Source organism: Macaca mulatta, chromosome 16 (genome assembly GCF_049350105.2).
Source record: "Macaca mulatta isolate MMU2019108-1 chromosome 16, T2T-MMU8v2.0, whole genome shotgun sequence".
NCBI lineage: Eukaryota > Metazoa > Chordata > Mammalia > Primates > Cercopithecidae > Macaca > Macaca mulatta.
Window position 1 is genome coordinate 87,852,387 of NC_133421.1, and position 18,592 is coordinate 87,870,978.

The window sequence follows — 18,592 nt, forward strand, 5'->3', positions numbered from 1 at the left end:
CCCCATGGGAACCCCAGCACGATGGGCATCAAGGGGCATTGAGGGGGAGGCGGGGAGCTGGCTGTGGCCACCTGGAGTCACAGCGGGCCAAGGGTTGGGGGCCCAGGGAAGCTGGGACAAGAAGGGGACACGGTGCCAGGGCAGCAAAAGACAGGCACCCCCCTGTACCCCAGTCCTAGGGCTTCCTCACCGCGCCTGTGAGGAGCTCCAGGCCTGTGCAGATGGGGGCAGGGCCCGGCAGGGCAGGCGGGAAGGCGACCTGCGGGCCCACGATGAAGGCCACCAGCAGCAGCTGCAGGAGGGCGTTGAAAGCCAGCAGGGTCTTGAGGAAGAGGAAGTAGGAGAGCACACTGGAGCCGAACTGGCCCCCGATGCGCTTCAGGGCATAGCGCCATGGCGTCAGGGCCTGCAGGCCGGAGAGCAGCGCCAGCCCCAGGCTGTGCAAGGCCTGCGGGCACAGGCGGAGAGGCCGTGAGGGTGAGGCCGTTGGAGGCACCGAGGCCGCCCCAGCCCCAGGGCAGACCAGGGGCCCCTACCAGCACGCAGGCATATCTGAGCCGGCCACAGCAGGAGCAGACCCCGCCGCTGCCCTGCTGGCCCCTCCACTTCCCCCTCGGGGTCCTGCTCTTCTCTCTGGGGACAGAGGCAGCCATAAGTGCCTGGAACAATGAGGGGCCTGACTCTCTCCTTCCTGGAGACCAGTCACCCACCGGCTTAGCCCCTTCTCCCCCACCACCCAGCCCAGCTGAGGAAGTGGGTCTGGGGGTGCAGAAGCAGGGATGGGGTCAGGGGCGGGGCTGCTCACCGCAGGCTGCGTTTCTCAGCCAGGCTTAAGGGCATCCCTCGGAGCATGTGGTCCCGCTGTGCCACCGCCAGGCTCTGGAGCTCCTTCACCAGGAGGCTCTGCTTCTCTGCAAGAGGGAGAGGCAGGTCCTGCCCATCCTCAAGTGCCCCTCCCTGCCACCTGCAGCAAGGACCCTGGACAGGCCTGTGCGTCCCTGCAGCACTGTCCCGAGACACCTTGGTGCCCTTATTTGAGCTTAAATCACCAATCCATGTGTTTGCTTCAGTCAGCCGCTGCGACAAGCAGGGAGCTCACAGAGCAGAGGGGCCTGATTCCCCTACAGTCCCCGACTCGGGGCCCAGGGCCACAACCTGCCAAGCACTCCAAGACGCTTGTGAGGTAAGACCCCCACTTCCCTGTCCCCGTGGGTCCCTGCAGAGGGACAGGGGAGCCTTCAGGCAGCGGCTAAGGGATAGAAGAGGGACCTCTGGCTCTGCGGCACCCCAGCACCACCCCCCGGCCACGCTGGCCTCCTGCACCCCACCTCAGGCCGGTGTCCGCCTGGGACTGGGGCTCCGATGCCCACTCACCCTCCTCCTCCCGGGCTGTGGGGTCCAGCTCCAGGTCGTACAGGCGGAGGCTGGGCCGGGCAGAGAGAACGAAGTTCCCGAGCAGGGGCCGGCTGCTCCTGCGCCGAAGCTGCACGGTGCGGCTGTAGTACTGGGAGATGATGGCGCCTCGGCTGCGGCCTACGGAGGCAGCTGGGCAGGGCCAGGCCAGGCAAGGCCCGGCCTCCCTCCCTCCAGGAAGGGCTCACCACAGGCCTCCCCGTCCCTCATCCCTTCCCAGGACCCAGGAAAATCCTTTCAACAAAGACTTCGGGCACCACTGCGTTCCGAAAGCCTATTTTTACCCCGTGACGACTCTGGAGTCATTTTTAGAACCCAAAGAGGGCCACATGGGGCTGTGCTGGGCCTCCAATCGACAGATGGGGTGGGCTAGGAGCCCGCCCTGGGCCTGGCTCTGAGCTACGGGAGCAACCGCTACCCAGGGAGATGCCTGGCGGGAAGCCCAGCCCAGCCCCAGGGGCTGGGATCAACTCGGGCCGGGGCCCCCACTCACCAATGGTGCGGCTGGGCATGCTGGCCAGGATGCGGAGTGTGGCCGTGCTCTGGGTGCCCTCGGGCCGCCGGAGCGTCTGCTGGCCACTCCCTACAAAGACAGACAGACTCGCCGGGGTCCTGGAGATGCTGTTGGCCACAGTGTCTCCCACCCCATCCCAGGCCTGCAGAGCTGGGAGACCCATCCTGAGGGGCTGGGGCACCCAAGTATTGGTCCACACTGCCCAGCATCCAGGCCTGGGCTTACCTGTGGCCTCCTGCTCCCTCTGCTGCAGCTCCAGCCCCTCCTGGGCCGCCCACTGGCTCTGTTCTTGGATGAGCTGGTGGAAGGAGTCGTGCACTTCGCTTTCATCGTAGGGGCTGGGCTCCTGGCTGCTGAGGGGGTTGGCGGGGTGGGGGGGCAGTCAGGCTACAGCCGCCTCTCTCCTTCCAGCGGCCCCTGCTCAGGTGACCTCTCCGTGAGGGGTGGAACATTCCAGCCTCCAGCCCCCAGCCCCAGAGCACTTACCCCTGGTCCCCCGGGGTCTCAGGGACATCGAGGATGAAGGCCAGCGGCTGGGCCATGTCTCTGGCCAACGCCCGCTAGTCTGCAGACCTAGGGCAGCTCAGAGCCTGGGCACCACCTCCGAAGCCTCCTGCTGCCCATCTGATGAGACAGGGGCACAGAGCCAGGGCTGGCCTTCAATGCCTGGTGGGGGTCCACACCGGCCATCCCCGGGGAACCACGGGAGGTGCCACTCATAGCCCAGGCAGTCCTGTTTGCCCCACTACCACCCCAGGTAGACACGTCGTCAGGCACCAAATAAGCCTCATGCCAGAATGGAATGGAGGCCCCTCCAGTGTCTGGAGAGGGGAAGAGAGGAAGGAAGGGTGTGGGGTCTGCAGTTCCCCATCTGTTTCCTCGATGTCGCCAGTCCCCGGGAAATGGGGAAGAGGTGGGGTGCCTGTAGACACAGCCCCTTTCAGGACCTCCATTCCCAGGGTTCTGGCACGAGACACCTCCTTTTTGAAGAGAAAGGATAGGGCAGGCTGGAGGCCATCTCTGCGTCTACCCTATGACCCCAAAGCACTTCCTCTAGAGGAAATTAGCTGCTGGAGCCCTCACCGCCCCCAGCCCGAGGCAAAAGCAGCACAGGAGGCTCTTCCCCCACACAGCAGTCTCTCCAGGCCACCCCCATCAGGGCGCCAAGGTCCTCATGTTCTCAGAAGACCCACTCCCCTGCATTCCATCATCCCAGGGCGGCCAGCTGGGGAGGGGTGGCCAAGACCTCAACAGGCCTCCTTTGTCCTGGCTCTGCCATCACCCAGCACAACTGTAACCAGAGCAGCTTTGCCTGGGGCCCTGGGCTCAGGGCCTATTCACCCTATGGGAGTGGAGCCAGGACTCAGCTCCCAGCCACCAGGAGTCCTGCCGGCCTCTCCCCTGGGCTGCTCCTGCCCTCTCTCTCAGGAACTCAGGGCTCAAAGTCGGCCGGGTTGACGGGCGATTCCTCGGACAGGCAAAGCCCGGGTGCCCCGACAGAGCAGCTCCTTGCAGGGGTGCCCTCCCTCGGTATCCAGGGTGCCATCTTCGGGCCCAGACCCCACACCACCCCCTCCCTCCAGCAAGCGCAAAGAGGTGGGAAAACCAGTACACAGCTGGGTTCGAGGCGGCCCCCACCCAGCCTAGCACGGGACAGCTGCCCAAGGAGGGACTTGAGGACGCCCCATCCAGTCCCTAAAGCTGGAATCCCTTCCTCCAGACAGGCCTAAGCTCAGGGGACCCGGCACCCCAGCACCCCGCCCCGAGGCCCGGGCAAGTCCAGCGGAGTTTCCGGGCGCACCATTCCTGAGCCCTGAGCCAGGTGGGGAGGGCTGGGCGGCGCCCGTTTCCAGGAACCCCCACCCCATCCGGCAGCGAGCCCCCGGGAGCAGCCGCTACCCAGTGAGAGCCGCAACCTGGCCCCGGAGCCCAGGGCGGCTGCAACTCGGGGGCCACTGAACCCGCCCAGCCGGCCTCCCTGTCCCTGCCCCTCCCCGTGCCCCTGAGCTCGGCTGGGGGATCTGGGTGGGGGCTGCAGATTTGGCCCCCCACTCTGTCCTCCGCGCCCCTGCCGCTCCCAGCTCTGTCCGAGCCGCAGAGTCAAGCCCTGGGAGCTCCGGGAGCACCTGGGGAGGGAACTCGGCTACCAAGTGGCCTCAGAGGCCGAAAGAAATTCGGGGGGGGTCCGCTGTCCCCGCATGAGAGAAGCAGCCGGGGCTGGCAGGACCCGGGACCGGAATCGCGGCCGCTCACCTGGGAGGCGCCGGCGGCGGGGGTGCCGCGCGCGCAGCCAGGGCTCACCTGTGCCCCGCAAGGGCCGCCGGGAACTAAGGGCTCGGCTCTCCTTCCCGAGGGAGTGGCAAAGGGCCCCGGGGGAGACGGGGCCAGTCGCAGCTCTGGCGGGGCCTGGGGGTAGCCGCACCTCCCGGCCCACGTCGGGGTGGGGGGGCGGGCCTCGGTTATCACGTGACCCGGCCCCGCCCACGGCGTCCCTGCCCCCCTCCGGGCGCCCCGCGGTGACTGTGCCTTCCTCCCTGCCAACTTCCGACCCCTCCTCCTGAGGTCTGAGCTGGGCCACGGCGGCCGAGTGTCTGGATTCATTCCAGTCCCTGGTTGACGTACCCAATTTTTGTGAGGCTCAGTTTCCCCAAGTTCCAAAAAGGGGCAGTACTTCCAGACCCATCTGCTTCCCATGGTTAGGGATCGTCCAAGTAAGATGCCGCTGAAAGCCCCAGGAACAGAGTGTCTCAGCCAAATTAGGCAACCCCCTCCGCACCGCAAGCCTCCTGCTGACTCTCCCGGACCTCCGCTGGGGGAGCCTGGTTATCTGCCCCGACTGACACCTGCGCAGTTCATTGTTTATCTAGTAAGAGTTCTGGCTCACTTCCTGTGTGCTGTGTGGAGAGGAGGTGATGAAAAGGAGGACACCCTGACACCTACCTGACTGTCCCCAGGTGCTGTACCCATTGCCCTGTTTTCTGTTATTTCCCATGAGCCAGGAAGGTATACACTGATATTCTCCCATTTCACAGATGAGGAAACTGAGGCTGAGAGGTTAATCTGGGTGCCCCCAGTCAAAGCAGGGGACTTGGTGGTCCACCTGGGAACTCTATGGAGGAAACTGGCTTTGAGATGGCACCCCCAACCCCAAGCCCATTTGGAAGGGAGGGTCATTCCTGGTGGGGAGAGGCCATGAAGCAGGCAGGGTGAATGTGAGCTGGAGCCCAGGAGGGCAGGACAGGGCGCTGCTGCAGGTGAGAGCAGGCAGGCAAAAGCGAGGACCAGGCAGGGGCCAAGCTTCGGACATTTTGCAGCTGCCAGTGTGGTCCTCAGATGGCTACCCCTAGCTGGTTCTTGGCAAGTGGCACCCTAGCATGGAGGCCCAGCCCCTGCCTCTCCTCCCACTGCTTCCCCCTCTCTGCATACCCACACTGAATTTGCATGAATGCCACCTCCTCTGGGGAGCCTCCCCAGATTGAACCCTGGTGGAGCACCTGCCACTTCCTATTGACATGTACATTTGTGGTTCTGTGCCCCCTCCTACCCCAGCCCACTGTGTGCCCAGCACCAGCACACAGCTTGGGCCTGACACACAGAAAGGTGTCTGGAAACCAGGAAGGAGGTGGGCAGAGAGGCAGAAAAAGCTATGAACATTCAACCTGAGTGGGTTGATGACTGGGCCCTATAGCAGGTGGAGAGGGAGCAGGGAGTCAGGGCTGTGGGCCTCCCAGGGGCCCGAGGACAGGGAATTGGCAAAACTATGTCTTAAATATCTAGCCTGGGAGAGCATGAATGGAGCCAATTCCTCAGCACTAACTATGGGCCAGGTGCTAGGCCTGGGCCTTGGCAAATGATAGCACCAATGACGGGGGAAGTCCAGCAGTAACACCAAGAGTATCTGGAAACCCAGCAGCCAGGTTCAGGGAAGCCAACCATCCTGTCATTATCACACCCTCCAGGGGCTCTGTGGCAGGCAGATAAAGAGTTTGGCCCCTGCACCCCGCCGTCCGTATCCCCACCCATGTCAGGCTCCCAACTCGGGCCTCGAGATCAGGTCCTGCCTCTCCAGGCTAGAAGGGGTTGAACGGAGAGGGCCTCAGTCACAGGCTGGGCATCCCCGGAGGCAGCCAGGGGGCAGACCGGGACAGTGGACCCTAAGGCTGCAAGAGACCAGGCCCTGACTCCTGTGCAGAGAGGAAGGGCGGGCCACCTGCAACCCAGCGTGCACAGAGCTCCCGGGGAGGCTAAGTGGCCTACGCCTGTTACCTTCACCTCTGCATCTCAGGGGCCCACAGGAAGTGCCTGCTCGGCCTCAGTTTAGAGCAGAGGAAACCATGGGGTGGGAGGGGAGGAGGGAGGTAGTGGAGAGGGAAGCTGGGGTTCCTGTCACGTGACCCCTCCCCTGGGCTCCCTCACTGCCCTGCCTGGCTTGTCAGGAGTCATCTGAGAAGGGGACTCCTCCAGGGACTCGGTCCCTCGGTCCCCAGGTGAGCTGGATGTTAAGTGGAGGGAGAATGCAGAGGGTGAGGGGCTGTGGAGGGCCAGCTAGAGCCCTACAAGGGCAGCAGTGGGTCCCTGCTCCTGTCCCCATGGCTGGGGCTATAGCCACAGGTCCTCATCGGGGGCTCCCGGGGTATCTGGGCAGACCCAGGCCTGGAGGCAGGACCACTAGAAGGAAGACAGAAAGGGGTCCCCGGCCATCCAGAGTCAGATGCGGCAGATGCCAAGTCCCAGGAACTGTGGGGTTTGGGACACAGGCTCTTCTCGAAGGGCAAACTGGCACGTGGAGAAGAGCAGGAATTATCTATCCTCAGGGTGAAGGTGGGCACAGGCACAGATGGGTGCGGGGTGCAGCAGGTCCTGGCTTTGCCTGTGACGGTCTCGACTTTCCATGCCCTTGACAGATGGGGAGACTGAGGCCGTGGCTGTGTGTCCCTCTGAGAGTTGGAGCGGGACTGGGCCCGAATTCAACCCCAGGAGGATTCTCTCTCATTTCTGAGCCCCGGAGGCAGCTCAGACCCGGGCAAGTGGACCCTAGGGCTGCAGGAACCCAGGCCCCGACGCCGGCGCAGAGGGGAAGGACGGACCCGCCCCCAGCCCAGAGTACACAGAGGTCAGGGCCAAGGCCTTGCGGCTCATCCACCTGGGGCTTCATATCCCCCCCACGAGCAGCCAGGCGCCCCAGCCTCCACCCACGCCTGCCGAGATGCTGCCGCCACGATCGGTGCCATCGGAGCGGGCCCCTGGGGTTCCGGAGCCCGAGGAGCTGTGGGAGGCAGAGATGGAGCGGCTGCGCTGCTCCGGGGCGCCCGTGCGCGGGCTGCCCTATGCCATGATGGACAAGCGCCTCATCTGGTGGGTGCCACGCGGGCGCCGGACGGTGGGTGGGGGGGTGCTGTGAGGCTGCCCCGTCGGATGGGGTGGGAACACCCCGTCTCCCTGGCTCAGGTGGGCAGGGCGGGTGACTCAGGGGCGCCCCTGTCACCACCCCCGTCCAGGCAGCTGCGGGAGCCCGCGGGGGTGCAGACCTTGCGCTGGCAGAGGTGGCAGCGCCGGCGGCAGACGGTGGAAAGGCGCCTGCGGGAGGCAGCGCAGAGGCTGGCCCGGGGCCTTGGGCTCTGGGAGGCGGCGCTCTACGAGATCGGGGGTAGGACCCGCGCGAACCGCGCCTCCCCTTGCCCTCTCTGGAGCCCCATTGCCCAAATCGGAAAAAGGAGGGTGGCATCATCCCACCTGCCTTCGCCCGGGTCCCCCGACCAATCAGCCCCTCCCCCCTCCCACCCCCTCCGCCCGCGGGCACCGCAAACCTCGAGGCCCCGCAGCGTCCCCAGGTGACTGTCAGCAGTATCTCCGGACTCGGGCGGGCACCCACCCCGTCCGGTGGGTCCGCCCTTGGACTCTCAGCCCGGCCCCAGCCTCCCTGACCCACCCTGCTCTCCCCCTGCAGGCCTCTTCGGCACCGGAATCCGTTCCTACTTCACCTTCCTCCGCTTCCTGCTGCTACTCAACCTGCTGAGCCTGCTGCTCACCGCAAGCTTCGTGCTGCTGCCCCTGGCCTGGCTCCGCCCCCCTGACCCAGGCCCCGCCCTGAACTTGAGTGAGTGCGCGACCCACCAGGGGAAGTGCTCCAGTGCCCACTTGCGCCATGAGGGGCTGGCCCAGGGCGTGGGGACAACCCTGGGCGTGGTCCTGCCGTGCCGGCCCCGGGGCTCTCTCTCCCTGACAGCGCCTTGTGTGGGGCACACCTCTGGCACATCCTCAGCCCCCTGCTCAGGCCTCCCCAGGGTTGGGGGTTAGGGAGCAGTAGCCGCAGAACCTCACCTATGCCTTGGGGATCGCTCTCTATTGACCTCCTTCCTCCTCAACAGCCCTCCAGTGCCCTGGCAGCCGCCAGTCCCAGCCTGGCGTTTTGAGGTTCCACAATCAACTTTGGCATGTTTTAACTGGCAGGGTGAGTGAGGTCTGTCCTGGCTATGGTCCAGAGTCTGGGAGACCCAGGGAACTGGCTTCAGGGGCCACAAGTCTAAGAGGAGCTCTACTCCTCCAGGGACATTTCGGCTCCTCAGGGGATGGTCTTACCTAGACAGACTAGCCTGGCCAGTGGTGGGGTTAGAGAGAGGCTGAGGCCACTGTGCCCAACATAGACTCATGGACACATGCCCGTGGTCCTCGGAGCCCTGCTGGTGTAGGGGGTGCCAGGGACAAAAGGGGAAAAGTGCCCCGGCCTCCGGGAGAAGCACTTCCCCACCCTCATCCTGGGAAGCCATCGACTGGTTACCAATGGGGGCTCCTGGGTTCCAGTCCTGGCTCTATTTCTCAAAGCCCTGTGACCTTGGGCAAGTTGCCGAACCTCTGTGGGCCTCTAAGATGGGACGCTCCCTACCTGATGGGGGATTGTACGGGGGCTAGCGAGATCATATATGGAAAGCACTTGAGCTGAGCCTGGCGCTCACCCGGGCTGGGTATCTTCGTCGCTGTCCCCAGGCCTTCACCAACACCTATCTCTTCTACGGTGCGTACCGAGTGGGGCCTGAGAGCAGCTCGGCGTACAGCATCCGCCTGGCCTACCTCCTCAGCCCGCTGGCCTGCCTGCTTCTCTGCTTCTGTGGGACTCTGCGGCGGTGAGAGCGAAGCCCATGCCTTCAACCCTTCCCGGGGGAATCTTCCCTGATCCCCCTTTCCTTGGCAGGGTACTCTCCCACTGGCAGGAACGCCCATGGCCCCGCACAGCAGGCTCCTGGGTGCTTCCTCAGCCCAGGCTCTGGCCACAGACCTTAGGAACAGGGCCACTGCCCCCCTACCCCTACCCCGACTCCTCACTCACCAGGACCTGCACCTGGGGCTGCAGGCGTCCTCCCCACCACAGGCCCAGAGCCGAGCCAAGGCTGAGGCTGGATGGTAGAGGTGCCCCTCCTCCAGCAGCCCCTGGTCTCCTGCCCCGCAGGATGGTGAAGGGGCTGCCGCAGAAGACTCTGCTGGGTCAGGGCTATCAGGCACCTCTGAGCGCCAAGGTCTTCTCCTCATGGGACTTCTGCATCCGGGTGCAGGAAGCGGCCATCATCAAGAAGCATGAGATCAGCAACGAGTTCAAGGTGTGTGTGCGAGCGAGTGCGTGAGATCCACGAGCTGCAGGTGTGTGTGAGCGAGTACGTGAGCTCTACAAGCTGCAGATGTGTGTGCGAGCGAGTGCATGAGCTCCACGAGCTGCAGGTGTGTGCGAGTACGTGAGATCCACGAGCTGCAGGTGTGTATGTGAGCGTGTGAGATCCACGAGCTGCAGGTGTGTGTGCGAGTGAGCGCGTGAGATCCACGAGCTGCAGATGTGTGTGAATGTGAGATCCATGAGCTCCAGGTGTGTGCAAGCAAGTGCGACTGTCCCAGTGTGTGTGAGCATGTGTGGGAGCCTGTGGGAGCGTGACAGAGGGCGTGTGAATGTGTGTGCGTGTGAGGGCACATGTGACTGAATGGGTGATGGTGAGCACTCCTGTGAATGTGTGAATCGGAGTGTCTCTGGGAACGTGACAGTGTGAGAGTTCGTGACCGTGTATGTGAGTGTGAACGGTTGTGACGGCATGTGAGAGCGTTTCCTGCACCCTTTCCTCCCACGCCCACCCCGCCTGCAGCTGCCCCTGTCCCCACACTTCCTGGCAGGTGGAGCTGGAGGAGGGCCGTCGCTTCCAGCTGATGCAGCAGCAGACGCGGGCCCAGAGGGCCTGCCACCTGCTCTCCTACCTGCGGGTCAACATACTCATCGGGCTCCTGGTGGTTGGGGCCATCAGCGCCATCTTCTGGGCTACCAAGTACTCACAGGACAACAAGGAGGTGCTAGGCAACTGCATTCATTTAATCCTGGCCAGAACTGCGGGGGGGAGATGGGATGATCCCGTTTTACAGATGAGGAAACCGAGGCTCAGAGAGGTTCAGTCGGTCGTGGCCACAGGTCACGGCCAGGACAGGCGGGCTCCCACTGGATATTCCCACCGACTGCCAGACTGCCAAAGTGAATAGCTTACAGTCTTCCCTGTTCTGGGCCTGCCCCAGAGTTACACTTCAGGAGGCCATGGGGGGCAGAGAGCCGACAGGGGCCCCCCAGCACACGGGCTCCCCTGACCTGCCTTTTCCTGCAGGAGTCCCTGTTTCTGCTGCTCCAGTACCTGCCCCCTGGGGTCATCGCCCTGGTCAACTTCCTGGGTCCCCTGCTGTTCACATTCCTGGTCCAGCTGGAGAACTACCCTCCCAACACAGAAGTCAACCTCACCCTGATGTGGTGAGTGCCACCCTTGGTGGGGACAAGTCTGCATCCTGCTGCTGTGTTTTGCTTGTCACCTGGCACCTGGGGTCCCCAGCTGAGAGGCTTCCCTGTTCACTAGTGGCCCAAGGGAAGGCAGGTAGACACCTCACAGCACACAACCTCATCGCCCCAGGTCTAAGGCTTTCCAATCCCCCGCCTCTGAAGGAAGTCGCCAGTCTGGACCAAGCTCTGGCCATTCAGTGGAGCAAGGGACTGTGGCCAGGGGTGTTGGGAATGGGCTTTGCACACAGGAAAACCAGCAACACGGGACATGCAGAGCTTCTACACCCTGAGAGTGTACTCCCCTTACCTAGACAACTCTCACGTGACCCATAAAGTCCAGACCATCCTCATCCCCCTTTGAGGGATGAGGAAACTGAGGTTCACATGGGTGAAGCACTCAGCCAAAGTCAAGCACATCGTGCCTACCAGGTGCAAGTTCAAAAGCAAGCCCTCGGCCTCCTGGGCTCAAGTGATCCTCCCGCCAGAGCAGCTGGGACCACCCCCCCACCAGGCTCTGCCATCTTCTGCCTTAGTACTTAGGTCCTGTCTAGACCCCCTACTTCTCCACCCTTCACCCAGCCACAGAAATTCTACTGTGAAGCCCACCTGAGCTCCCACCAGCTTCTCTCCCTCCCACCACCCTCAACCATCACTTGCCCTGTTTTTCCCTCTGCTTCCTCAAAGTCAGTTGTGTTTGGTTTGCTTTGAAACTTTATTGTTTGAGGCCCAGCATGGTGGCTCACACCTGTAATCCCAACACTTTGGGAGGCCAAGGCAGGTGGATCACCTGAGGTCAGGAGTTCGAGACCAGCCTGGCCAACATGGTGAAACCCTGTCTCTACTAAAAATACAAAAATCAGCCAGGTGTGGTGGCACACACCTGTAATCCCAGCTACTCAGGAAGCTGAGGCAGGAGAATCACTTGAACCTGGGAGGGAGACATTGCAGTAGAGTGCGCCACTACACTCCAGCCTGGGTGACAGAGTGTGACCCTGTCTCAAAAAAACACCTAAAAATTCAAAGTGTTCAACAAAGTGGAGATTTTAAAAATAAGCCCTTGGACTGAACTCAGTGGCTCACGCCTATAATCCCAACACTTTGGGAAGCCAAGGTGGGAGGATTGCTTGAACCCAGGAGTTCAAGACCAGCCTGGCCAACAAAGCAAGACCCTGTCTCTACAAAAAATTAAAAAGTTAGCTGACCTTGGTGGTGCACGCCTGTAGTCCCAGTTGCTTGGGAGGCTGAGGCAGTAGGATGGCTTGAGCCCAGGAGTTTGAAGACACAGTGAGCTGTGATCCCACTACAGCACTCCAGTCCTGGTGACAGAGTGAGACCCTGTCTCTAAGTTAAAAAGCGCTCACCAGCTGGGCGCAGTGGCTCACGCCTATAATCCCAGCACTTTGGGAGGCCGAGGCAGGCAGATTACCTGAGGTTGGGAGTTTAAGACCAGCCTGGCCAACATGGTGAAACCCCATCTCTACTGAAAATACAAAAAATTAGCCGGGTGCAGTGGCGCGCACCTGCAATCCCAGCTACTTGGGAGGCTGAGGCAGGAGAATCGCTTGAACCTGGGAGGCAGAGGTTGCAGTGAGACGAGATCGTGCTGCTACACTCCAGCCTGGGCTACAGAGGAAGACTTCATCTCAAAAAAAAAAAAAAAAAAAAAATGCTCTCACCTACCCCTAGCTCCCTCAACAGGAGAACCACTGTTCCCAGCCACTCTCTAGCCCCGTGTCAGCAGTGGGAATGTCCCCTCAGAGATAACACGTGGCCAGGCACAGTGACTCATGCCTGTAAGGTCAACACTTTGGAAGGCCAAGATGGGAGAATCACAGGAGTTTGAGATCAGCCTGGGCAACGTGGCAAGAGCCCGTCTCTACAAAAACTACAAAAAAATTAGTTGGGCATGGTGGCACACCATCCTAGCTACTAGAGAAGCTGAGGCGGGAGGATCACTTAAGCCCAGGAGGTCAAGGCTGCAGGGAGCTGTGATCACGTCACTGCACGCCAGCCTAGGCAATGGAGTGAGACCCTATCTCCAAAAAAAAAAAAAAAAAAAAAAGGTAAAAACAGATAACGTGCATGCGATGATGTTTCGTTTAGACAATCACACCTATTTGGTGTGGTCATGCATTGTGCAGTACATATGTGTGGCATGTGTTTATGACATGCAAGCTCATGTCAGTGGGCTTCGATGTCCACAGGCGGCAGAGGAAAGGAGGAGCTCGCCTGTAGTCAGAATCCTGAAAAGGCCACAGGCTTCTCCACCGCAGGGCTTGCTGCATGTGCCTCTCCACACCGGCTGTAGGGGAACGTGGCTGGACTGTGCAGTGTTTCTCAAACTGATTTAAAAACAGAACCCTTGGCCGGGCGCGGTGGCCCACGCCTGTAATCCCAACACTTTGGGAGGCCAAGGCGGGTGGATCAGCTGAGATCAGGAGTTTGAGACCAGCCTGGCCAACATGGCGAAACACTGTCTCTACTAAAAATACAAAATTTAGTCAGAAATCGCTTGAACCTAAGAGGCAGAGGTGGCAGTGAGCTGAGGTCACACCACTGAACTCCTGCCTGGGTGACAGAGTGAGACTTGGTCTCAAAACAAACAAAAAAACCCCCCACAGAACCCTTTTTCCCATGAATCACCTGGAGACTCAGACTCTGAGAATACACTTTGGACCACGTTGCCACAGACAGAGCAGGTTGGAAGGAGACTGGGCCCAGGAAACAACATGATCCTACTCAAGACATCAGCCACACCTGTAGCTTGAGGGGAGCCCAGTGCCTGTGTGCCTGGGCCCCTCCACCTGACAAGGTCCCTACCCCCAGGTGTGTGGTGCTGAAGCTGGCCAGCTTGGGGATGTTCTCCTTCTCCCTGGGTCAGACCATACTGTGCATTGGCAGAGACAAGACCAGCTGTGAGTCCTACGGCTACAACGCTTGTGACTATCAGGTGGCTGGCAGCCCGGCGGAGCCTGTCTCTCCCTTCCTTCTCCCCAAAAGCTCCCCTCAAACTGTGCAGAGCCCTGTTCCTGCCCCTTTAGTCACCTTTGAGAGAAGCTGTGAGCAGGACTGCCTGCACCATGGCACACCTCCAGGGGGCGCCACTGCTGCCACATGGTGTAGTGTGGCTGCCCTGGCTGTGAGGCTTCCTGCTCTAATCCCATCCTCAAGGCCTGGGTTTCAACCTAACGATTCTATCAGACACCAGGCAAGGCACCTGTACCACAGAGACCCCCCACAGGAGGCTAAGGGAAGGGAGGGCCGGGAGGCCATGAGTGGTGACAGGTCCCCTTCCCCTGCACCCCAGTGCTGGGAGAACTCCGTGGGGGAGGAGCTGTACAAGCTGAGTATCTTCAACTTTCTCCTCACCGTGGCCTTCGCCTTCCTGGTCACCCTGCCTCGGAGGTGAGCCCTGGGGTGACGCCTCCAGAAGGGTGGGGGTGCCACGGGCATGTTGGGGGTGGCCAGTGGCTACAGCCAAGGGTGAGCGGGTCCAGTATGGAGCCCGGGAGTGAGTGGCAGGCTGTGGCTATGGCCAATAAGGCCCACGCATCTGTCTGGAGTGGTGGGTACCTGGACCCTCCCATCCCTGCAGGCTGCTGGTGGACCAGTTCTCAGGCCGGTTCTGGGCCTGGCTGGAACGAGAGGAGTTCCTGGTCCCCAAGAATGTGCTGGACATCGTGGCGGGGCAGACGGTCACCTGGATGGGCCTCTTCTACTGCCCCCTGCTGCCCCTGCTGAATAGCGTCTTCCTCTTCCTCACCTTCTACATCAAGAAGGTGTCGGCTCATGGCTGGGGAGTATGGGGTTGGTGCCTTTGGGTGGATGTCTTGAGCAGGGCTTGCCTCCTGCCCCCTTTCCTGGGCGTCAACCTCCTGGGGTCTGCGTAACTCTCTGATTCCTTGTTGCTGTTGCTTGCGCCCCCAGTACACCCTCCTGAAGAACTCCAGGGCATCTTCGCGGCCCTTCCGCGCCTCCAGCTCCACCTTCTTCTTCCAGCTGGTGCTCCTCCTGGGCCTGCTTCTGGCTGCAGTGCCCCTGGGCTATGTGGTCAGCAGGTGAGGGGAAGAGGAGGGGGGCACCCAGAGGATGGCAGGGGTAGCTCCTCACCCAGGACCCTGATGCCAGCCCACCTTGGCCATCTCTCTCCAGCATCCACTCCTCCTGGGACTGCGGCCTCTTCACCAACTATTCAGCCCCCTGGCAAGTGGTCCCGGAGCTGGTGGCCCTTGGGCTCCCGCCCATTGGCCAGCGTGCCCTCCACTACCTGGGCTCCCACGCCTTCAGCTTCCCCCTCCTCATCATGCTCAGGTGCTCAGGGCAGCAGGGGCCATGGGAGGGGGCACCTGGAGGGAGAGGTCCTTCCTTCCATGGGGGTGGTGAGCCTGTGCACCCCCAACCAGGAGCCAGATGCAGAAAGCCAAGGGAAGCAGGGGCCCCTGAAAAGCAGGTACCTCCTGGGCCCACCCTGTGGGCTGCCGTGGGGATTGCAGGATCACTGGGGAAGCACCATGTCTGGGCAGCCGCAGCTGCTGAGCTCTTGGTATTGCTGTGCCAGAGGTGAGGGGATGAGGGGCTCTTAGAGGAAGGAGAGGAGGGTCCCATCCTCAGATACAGCAGTGTGCAGTGAGAAGACCCCAGTAACGAGTATTGTAGAGACTGAGGTGGGGAGAGAGGAAGTCAGGGAGAGGCGCTTGTGGCCCCAGGGGCAACTGACCATGAATCCCCTTCCGACCCAAGCCTCGTCCTGACGGTGTGCATCTCCCAGACCCAGGCCAATGCCAGGGCCATCCACAGGCTCCGGAAGCAGCTGGTGTGGGTGAGTGTCCTCGGGGCTGGCAAGGGGACAGCAGCTTCAGTGGAAACCCTTCCCTGTGTGTGGCCAAGGGCCTGGGACAGGTCTGAGTGGGTCAGGCGGGTTCTTCCTACTGGAGGGCGTGGCCTCAGGCTGAGGGTAAAGATGGGGAAGGGGAGGAAGAGAACAGCTCAGGCTCCTGGTACCGGGAACCAGACCTGGTATGACATGACCTTAGGGGCTGGGCCTCTGCCTGTAATCCCAGTGCTTTGGAGGCCCAGGCAGGAGGATCGGATCACTTGAAGCCATAAGTTCAAAACCAACCTGGGCAACAAAGCAAGACCCCGGTCTCCACCAAAAATAAGTAATTAATTTTTTAAAAAGAGAATGTGGCCAGGCTTGGTGGCTCATGCCTGTAATGCCAGCACTTTGGGAGGCCGAGGCGGGCAGATCAGAGGTCAGGAGATCGAGACCATCCTGGCGAACACGGTGAAACCCCGTCTCTACTAAAAATACAAAAATATTAGCCAGGCGTGGTGGCGGGTGCCTGTAGTCCCAGATTCTAGGGAGGCTGAGGCAGGAGAATGGCATCAACCCAGGAGGTGGCGGAGCTTGCAGTGAGCGGAGATCGCACCACTGCACTCCAGCCTGGGCAACAGAGCGAGACTCCGTCTCAAAAAAAAAAAAAAATTACAAAAAAAGGTAGCTGGGCGTGGTGGCACGCGCCTATAATCCCAGCTACTTGGGAGGCTGAGGCAGGAGAATTGCTTGAATCCGGGAGGTGGAGGTTGCACTAAGCCAAGATCACGCCGTTGCACTCTAGCCTGGGCAATAAGAGTGGGAAAATAAAATAAAATAAATAAAATAAAATAAAATAAAATCGGGCACGGTGGCTCACGCTTATAATCCCAGCACTTTGGGAGGGCGAGGTGCGTGGATTGCCTGAGGTCAGCAGTTCAAGACCAGTCTGGCCAACATAGTGAAACCCTGTCTGAGCTAAAAATACAAAAAAAATTAGCTGGGCATGGTGGCGGGTGCCTGGGGAGTCTGAGGCAGGAGAATCGCTTAAACCCAGGAGGCAGAGGGGCGGAGGTTGCAGTGAGCCGAGATCACCCCCTTGCACTCCAGCTTGGGCAACAAGAGCAAAACTCCGTCTCAAAAAAAAAAAAGGGTAATATGGCTGAGTGCAGTGGCTCACGCCGAGGCGTGAAGAGTGCTTGAGTTCGGGAGTTTGAGACGAAGCTGAGCAACATAGCAAGACCTCGTTTCTACTAAAAATCAAAGAAATGAGCTGGGCATGGTGGCGCGTGCCTGTGGTCGCAGCTATTCCGGAGGCTGAGGTGGGAAGATCGCTTGAGCCTGAGAGGATCAGGCTGCAGTGGGCTGTGGTCTTGTTACTGCACTCCTGCCTGGGCAACAGAGCGACACGCAGTTTCCAAAAACAAAAACAATTTTAAAAAAGATACGACTTTAGGCTTGGGAACAGGGGTTTAATAGAGCTGAGGGCAGAACAGTGACATGGCTAAGGCGTGGCCTCAGGGTGGGGCCTTTAACGGGGGCGTGGCCTTGGGCTGCTTGGGGACGGACTCTTAGGAGCTGCATGGGGTGGGACCCTGGTGGGGCGTGGTCTCAGGGCATGTTGGGGGTGGGGCCCTTGGGGGCGTGGTCTCGGGCGGGGATGTGGAGGGAGTGGCATCTGGCCGCGTTATGGGCGGGACTCTTGAGGGCGTGGTCTAGGGCTGCATCGGGGCGGGACCCTGGTGGGGCGTGGCCCTGGGAGGGTGTGGTCTCGGGCGGGGCATGGCCTCTGGCTACTTTGGGTGCGGGCTGGCCCTTGGGCCGAGGAGCTGCTGCCGCTGCTGTCCTCACACCCGCTCGTGGGAAGCGGCGCCTGTCGCAACTCGCCACTTGCTTTCCTCACAGCAGGTTCAGGAGAAGTGGCACCTGGTGGAGGACCTGTCGCGACTGCTGCCGGAGCCAGGCCCGAGCGACTCTCCAGGCCCCAAGTCCCCTGCCTCCCAAGCTTCGCGCCCTCGGTCCTTCTGCCCCGGATTCCCGTGCCCTGGCTCTCCGGGCGCCCGGGCCCCGCCGCCGGGCCCCTCCGTTGTGGATGCCGCGGGACTGCGTTCCACTTGCCCTGGACCGCACGGTACCCCGGCCTCCGCCCGTAGATTCCGCTTCCCCAGCGTCGCAGAGCTGTAACCCCGATCCCTGCCACCCCAAAGCCTCCCTGGGGCCCCTCCAGGCCTCCTTACTCCATCTTCCAGGCCCCTGGCAACCACCGCCCTCCTCAGTGGCTCCAGGGCCTCCCTCAGGGGTCTCCAAAGACGGACACACAAAGCAGGAAGAACATACGGGAATTTTCTCTTTATATTTTGATCTCATCCCTTTAAAATGTCTATTTTTATTACGTTTTTTATAATATACATAATCTATTAGTATAGTATCTCATGAATGCAGTTTTTTTCTAGAGTATGTTCTGACTTTTTTTTAGAACCATGAGTGCAATTTATACACATGCATCTATTGGGAATCCTCAGAAGTTGTTTACTGATGGAAGCAGCTCCAGAAGAGTCTGGGGACCACTTCCTAAGGAAGGAAAGAGCTGGCCACAGTTAGAGCAAGCCTGCCTGGGGGCCTGCTCTGTGTTCCAGAGCAAACTGCCTGCATCATCCCCTCCTGTTACTCTCCCTTCACCTGAGACAGTCAAGCCACAGCGTCAGCCGGGGCCAGAGCTGGGATTTGAACCCAGGCACTCAGGCTCCAGAGCCACACTGCCCCAGCGTGGGGCTTAGAGGCTGCTCCTGACTCTGACTGAGGGGCTGCCCCTGGCTCTGACTGAGGGGCTGCTCCTGGCTCTGACTGAGGGGCTGCCCCTGGCTCTGACTGAGGGGCTGCCCCTGGCTCTGACTGAGGGGCTGCCTGAAGCCGGGTGAGAGGGTGCTGGGTCAGCTTCTCCCTAGCGGGAATCCTCTCCGTCCAGTCATATAACTTAGCAGCCTCACGTCCACAGAGCTGCCTTGGAAAACTCAATAGAGCCCTGGCTTCCTGCAGAGCCCTGTTCTCCCAGCCTGCT

At 61.0% G+C, this 18,592-nt stretch overlaps 2 protein-coding genes across 29 annotated transcripts in view; one reads left to right on the plus strand and one right to left on the minus strand.

The window, feature by feature from the left end:
* The window catches only part of TMC6 (transmembrane channel like 6), a 21,297-nt gene extending 11,729 nt beyond the window's left edge, over positions 1–9,568 (minus strand). For 2 of the 24 annotated variants that reach the window (XR_013407371.1, XM_028836857.2), the window contains exons 1-8: positions 4,229–4,325; positions 2,414–2,551; positions 2,153–2,277; positions 1,907–1,996; positions 1,375–1,533; positions 806–911; positions 537–633; positions 191–448 (exon numbers count right to left, since the gene is read on the minus strand). Coding sequence is in view for 20 of the 24 variants with exons in the window: in XM_028836857.2 (XP_028692690.2) it covers positions 191–448; positions 537–633; positions 806–911; positions 1,375–1,533; positions 1,907–1,996; positions 2,153–2,277; positions 2,414–2,469 (891 nt within the window). In the remaining 4 variants the exon portion in view is untranslated. Of the gene's footprint in view, positions 1–190; positions 449–536; positions 634–805; positions 965–1,286; positions 1,534–1,906; positions 1,997–2,152; positions 2,281–2,413; positions 2,618–4,053; positions 4,326–4,549; positions 4,786–7,856; positions 8,011–9,251 lie in introns of those variants that run through there. The other 22 variants (XR_013407369.1, XM_028836855.2, XR_013407372.1 and 19 more) reach the window with 19 other exon arrangements.
* Positions 6,263–17,960, plus strand: TMC8 (transmembrane channel like 8). Of its 5 annotated transcripts, none has more exons than XM_028836854.2 (16): positions 6,263–6,414; positions 6,832–7,282; positions 7,426–7,574; positions 7,875–8,024; positions 8,296–8,378; positions 8,912–9,048; positions 9,372–9,519; positions 10,079–10,249; positions 10,555–10,694; positions 13,548–13,671; positions 14,029–14,126; positions 14,317–14,500; positions 14,649–14,779; positions 14,874–15,032; positions 15,462–15,540; positions 17,440–17,960. In XM_028836854.2, the coding sequence occupies exons 2-16, from the start codon at positions 7,134–7,136 to the stop codon at positions 17,716–17,718; spliced, it is 2,181 nt and encodes a 726-aa protein (XP_028692687.2). In that variant the 5' UTR covers positions 6,263–6,414; positions 6,832–7,133; the 3' UTR covers positions 17,719–17,960. The 5 variants fall into 5 exon arrangements, with proteins under 5 accessions (XP_028692687.2, XP_077829178.1, XP_077829179.1 ...); XM_077973052.1 differs by having other exon boundaries at positions 17,443–17,960; XM_077973053.1 differs by lacking the exon at positions 13,548–13,671 and having other exon boundaries at positions 10,051–10,249.
* Positions 17,961–18,592: the final 632 nt, after the last annotated feature.

Bases quoted from the DNA above. Each gene is read 5' to 3' on its own strand.
- TMC8 (XM_028836854.2), top strand. From the start codon at position 7,134: ATGCTGCCGCCACGATCGGTGCCATCGGAGCGGGCCCCTGGGGTTCCG. The intron at 7,283-7,425 runs GTGGGTGCCACG...ACCCCCGTCCAG, and splicing joins ATGGACAAGCGCCTCATCTG to GCAGCTGCGGGAGCCCGCGG. The intron at 14,127-14,316 runs GTGAGCCCTGGG...CCATCCCTGCAG, and splicing joins CTGGTCACCCTGCCTCGGAG to GCTGCTGGTGGACCAGTTCT.